This window comes from Carlito syrichta, unplaced genomic scaffold, assembly GCF_000164805.1.
Source record: "Carlito syrichta isolate Samal-C Ts95f unplaced genomic scaffold, Tarsius_syrichta-2.0.1 Scaffold303646, whole genome shotgun sequence".
In the NCBI taxonomy this organism is placed as follows: domain Eukaryota; kingdom Metazoa; phylum Chordata; class Mammalia; order Primates; family Tarsiidae; genus Carlito; species Carlito syrichta.
Genome location: NW_007247742.1, coordinates 585,111 through 589,491, shown reverse-complemented (window position 1 = coordinate 589,491; position 4,381 = coordinate 585,111). Strand labels below are relative to the sequence as shown.

The window sequence follows — 4,381 nt, the reverse complement described above, 5'->3', positions numbered from 1 at the left end:
ACCTAGAGCGCGTGGCACACGGTACGGCACAGAGGGGTGGGCCTGGAATGCGTGCGGATTCCGGCGCCCCAGAGCTACCCGCCCTGCCTCCCTCGCAGGCTCCCGGCCTTCGCCAACCTACAGGAGGCGCTGCTGGAGAACATGATCCAGAACATCCTGGTGGAGGCCAGCCGCGGGGAGGTGGTGCTCACCTCGCGTCCGCGCGTCATCACCCTGCCGCCGCTCAGCGTGCCCAGGTGGGGCGCGGGAGGGGCAGCAAGGGGCAGGTAGACTCGGCCCCAAGCCTCGTCCCCACTTCTGGCTGGGACTTTCTGTCTTCCAGGATTCCGAACCCGGACGTGCTGCCGGCCCAGCAAGCGGAGGAACACCACCCGGTGGTGCCATCTCCTACCTAGCCTTTGCAGATGCCCGTGCCAGCCCCCACGACTTGCCGTCCTAGGTTTCACCTGGTCCCCTCCCCAACTCCCTGCCAGTAAAGCACCTAGCCTTTTTTCTAAATCTACCTTGACATTATTTCCCCACCGAGGGGAAAACGCGCGCGCTCTTGGAGGTGCTGATGGTGGGGGCAGCCCGGGTGCACTGCAGCAAATCGGCGGGTACTTAGAGCCTGGGAGGATGCACTCCCCTCCACCCGGCAGCTGGGGAGGCTGCTTGCCGCTCGCTGCTGGGCGCTGGACCCTGTCTGGCCAGTGGAGGGCGCTCCGGGTAGGGCCTGGCTGGCCTTTGCCCAAGCGTAGTTTGGTGGACAGGAACTGAGAGCCAGGCGGGGAGAGCGAAGCAGTTGGCCACAGGGTGGGGCAGCCCTTCCCCATGCATCTGCCCAAGACCCGGCACCCCCAGGGCCAGCCTTTTAACATCTACGCAGCTCTAGGTGCTAAGAAGGTAGGAAGGAAGGAGAACTCAGTGTCGCTGCAGAAGGCCAGGAACTAGGTCCTGGGGCGTGGGTCCAAGTCACCGCTGGACTATGGGCCACAGACTCTAATAAGCGACTCTGACTGTGAATCAGTCCCCAGACCAAGGAACATCCGCCCTCCCTATCCGTTCCCCCCTAACCCCCGCCTGAGAGCCTCTGTCCTCTCCTCCTGGGCTCCTCCCTCCCAGAGGCAGGTGGGTGGAAAAGTGACATCTGGTGTTGTTCCAGAGGCGTCCAGGTCCTCAGCACCCTCCCCTCCACCTCCTCTGCCAAGGCCTCCCAGGAGCTCAGGTCTCAGAGCCCAGGCGGAGGAGGGGAGGGGAAGGGGAATGGGTCGCTCCACCTCCATGAGTCAATATTTGCCCCGAGCAAACGGGCGCTCGGACAGGTGTGAGTGTGAGTGTGTGTGTGTGTGTGTGTGTGTGTGTGTGTGTGTGTGTGTGTACGCGCGCGCGCGCGCGTGCCTGGAGGCGGGGACTGAACAGGCAGTATAAAAGCACACTGAGTCTGGGCTCCCGGACAAGCTCCAGGGCGTGGGCTGGGGACGAAGCCAAGCAGGGCTGGGTAGGGCGGAGGGGCCTGGAAAACCGGGTGGAGGGTGGCCAGGAAGGGAGGGGCGGCCCAGGAGCGCACCTGTGGTGACCACAGCGGCCGCCGACGTGTCAGCCGCAGATGTGCTCAGGTGAGGGCGGCGGCTAGCGGCGCGCTGCGCGGCCCTGCGCTCGCAGAAGACCCGGACCAAGAGATCACCGAGGGTCACCGCCAGGCCCCGGGCCCTCCGCTCCCGCCCCGCGACGAGCCCCTCGCACAAACCGGACCTGAGCGTTTTGTTCGTTCGGCTCGCGTGAGGCAGGGGTGGCCTCTCAGCACCCGCCCGGGGACCCGGTCTGATCGTCAGGCAGGCACCTGCCGCCGCCACCGCCACCGCCACCATACGGGTCAGAGAGGCCATGCTGTGCTCCAGTGAAGATCCGGCTCCCATCCGGCCCGCCCCGCCCTGCCTTGCCATGCTTCTGGGCTGCCTGGCTCTATTCCGGGTAACCCGGGCTGAGCAGTCTTCACCGGTGGCAAAGGGGGCTGTGGCCCGGAGCAGAAGCCCTTCTGGAGGTGGAAACCTGGATTCTAGTCTGGCTCTGTCCCTGCGACTTCTGTGGCCTTGGGCAAGTCATTTCCTGGCCTCTTGGTTTTCCCATTTGCACAGAGAAGGGGTTGATCTGACCTCCCACCGGGACTAGGGCCTCTCTAGCCTCCATGTCCTGGTTTCTGGGCTCCTAGCCATACTTTTGAGCCACCTGACCGGGAAGATGGAGGCCTTCAAGGGGTTGGAGCTGAAGCTGTGTGGTGTGGAAAATCTGGGCGGGGAGAGCTGAGGACCACGGTGGAGACTCAAATCCACTCCTCAGATCTCTTTGGTGCTGCTGACATCCTGAGATTTCACTCCCTGCCATCTCCCTGGTCCCTCTTTCAGTCTAACCACATCTGAGACACCCGGTCAGACTGACTGAAAAGGACAAGCACAGGGTTTGGCAGCCCTTGCCTGACAAGCTTCCCCAGGGACAGCAGTTCACCACCTTTCCAAACTTCATAATCCCAAGGTCTATGACTTCGGTCAGCTGGGTTGGGGTGGGTCTCCACAGCCCTCCGCTCCAACAGTGGCAACTCCAGGAGATGGGAGCCCAGGTCAGAAGTCGCTCCAAATTGGATGTTCCTGGAGGTGCTGATTTGTCCCTTCCACCACCACCCACTCTACTCCCCACCCCCCAACTACCTAGAGACCCCACAGGATCTGCTGAGTCCTTGGCACAGAGAGAGGAGGGGGGAGGAGAGAGATAGCTTTGACAGATACTAGGTAGGTCTGGGCAGAGGGCAGACTGCAGATGGGCTCTGCATGGAGCAGCTCCAGGGGTGGGGAAAAGTCCATGGATCCCGGGCTGGGGTGTTGTAGCCTCCATCCTGGTCTCCCTGACCTGATCAGGCTTCTGTCCTGGGCCCAGCCCTTTACTCCTTGCCTGGCACTGAATGATTTACCTGCCAGGGTAAATGGAGTTGGCACACCTTCCCTGTGTCTTGGAGGGCTTCCTCTCCCTTCCCCCAATCATAGCAGAGCCTCAGCTGGGATTCCAGATTCTGGGGCTATGCAACAAAGAGGACCCCTGGAATGACCCCCCAGCACACACGAAGGAGTCTTTTGGGGGAATGGTGGCAGGAAAAATGAGGCCACCCAGTGGGCTGGGATCTGTCCTGGTCACCAAGAGTTGCTGCCCCTTCACCCCAGGGCCTAATTTTCCCAATATTCACCCCCACACACACCAATCCCACGACCCACATTTCCTGGCCATTACCAGAGATCTGGCCTCTTCTGCCAGGTCCCTTCTCCCCTGCCGGGCTGAGGGGCGGAGTCTCCAGGCGCCAGGCAGAACTGCAGGTGCAGGGCTGAATGTAGGTGGGGGGGTACTCAGCAGCTGGTGTGCGACGCGGTCCCCTTCCCCCTCCTGCTCAAAGCTGGAGCCTGCTTCCTGTCGTCCCTGTCAGCACCCTGGGTGGGGGAGGGACAAGGTAATGGGGGAGGTGGAAAAGGGATGAGCAACTGGTGTGTAGCAGTGGTGGAAACAACGAACAGCTGAAGAGAAATGGACAAGGAGGAGGAGGAGAAAGAGACCAGAGAACATAGGCAGGACACAAGGCAATATGAGAGCCACAGGGGAGACCCCAGGCCCCCGGTGGCCGCGGACTCCACAGATAGTGAGAACAAGGCCAGAGGCAGAGACACCAGAGAGAAACCAGGGAAGAGGAACAGACACAGACACACAGAGATGATGTGAGATAATAAGAGATGTACACTGCAGAGAGATGGAGGGATTTGGAGATGTGGGGTTAGAGATCGGAGTAACCAGAGGTGGAAGGCACAGTGTGCATGGAGGAAGGTGGAAGCTGCAGAAACAGCCCCCCTTCCAGCCCACACTGGGATGGGAATTGCCCCAACAGAGGTTACAGAGATGGCTTCTAGGTGGGCTGCTAATGGCGACAGCCAGGACTGGAGATGCAGGCGGGTGATGGGCCTATCTTGGGAACGCATCTCTTCCCATGAAAAGACAGAAAGTGAAGAGGGGCAAGACCCAGGACATGAGGGGACACCGAGGGCCATGAGCAGTGAGGGGCACAGATCTGGCTGCATTTCTCCCCAGTTCCCTCTTGGCCACAGCTGGACAGGTTAACAGCTGTGGCGACTGCCCTACCCCCACCCACTCTGATGATTCTGGCCCTGCCTTGGAACTTCTGGTCTTGGCGGCCGCCCAGGACCTATGTGAGAGTGGGGGGACCTGGGAGTGGAGGCACCGGGAGCGGGGTGGCTCATACCCAGGTGCTAATCCCCATCCGGCCAAGGCGGTACCAGAGCCTCGCTGACCTTCTTGGAGATTAGTCCCCATGGAGACAGCGGCAACTCGCCCCCTCACTCTGGCTAGGCCA

The 4,381-nt window shown here is 61.4% G+C and overlaps 1 protein-coding gene across 1 annotated transcript in view; it reads left to right on the top strand.

Annotated features, from left to right (window-relative positions):
- The window catches only part of CFAP65 (cilia and flagella associated protein 65), a 38,038-nt gene extending 37,547 nt beyond the window's left edge, over positions 1–491 (top strand). Inside the window, 2 exon segments of the mRNA XM_008058903.2 lie at positions 99–236; positions 323–491. Coding sequence (XP_008057094.1) covers positions 99–236; positions 323–395 — 211 coding nt within the window. The 3' untranslated portion in view covers positions 396–491.
- Positions 492–4,381: the final 3,890 nt, after the last annotated feature.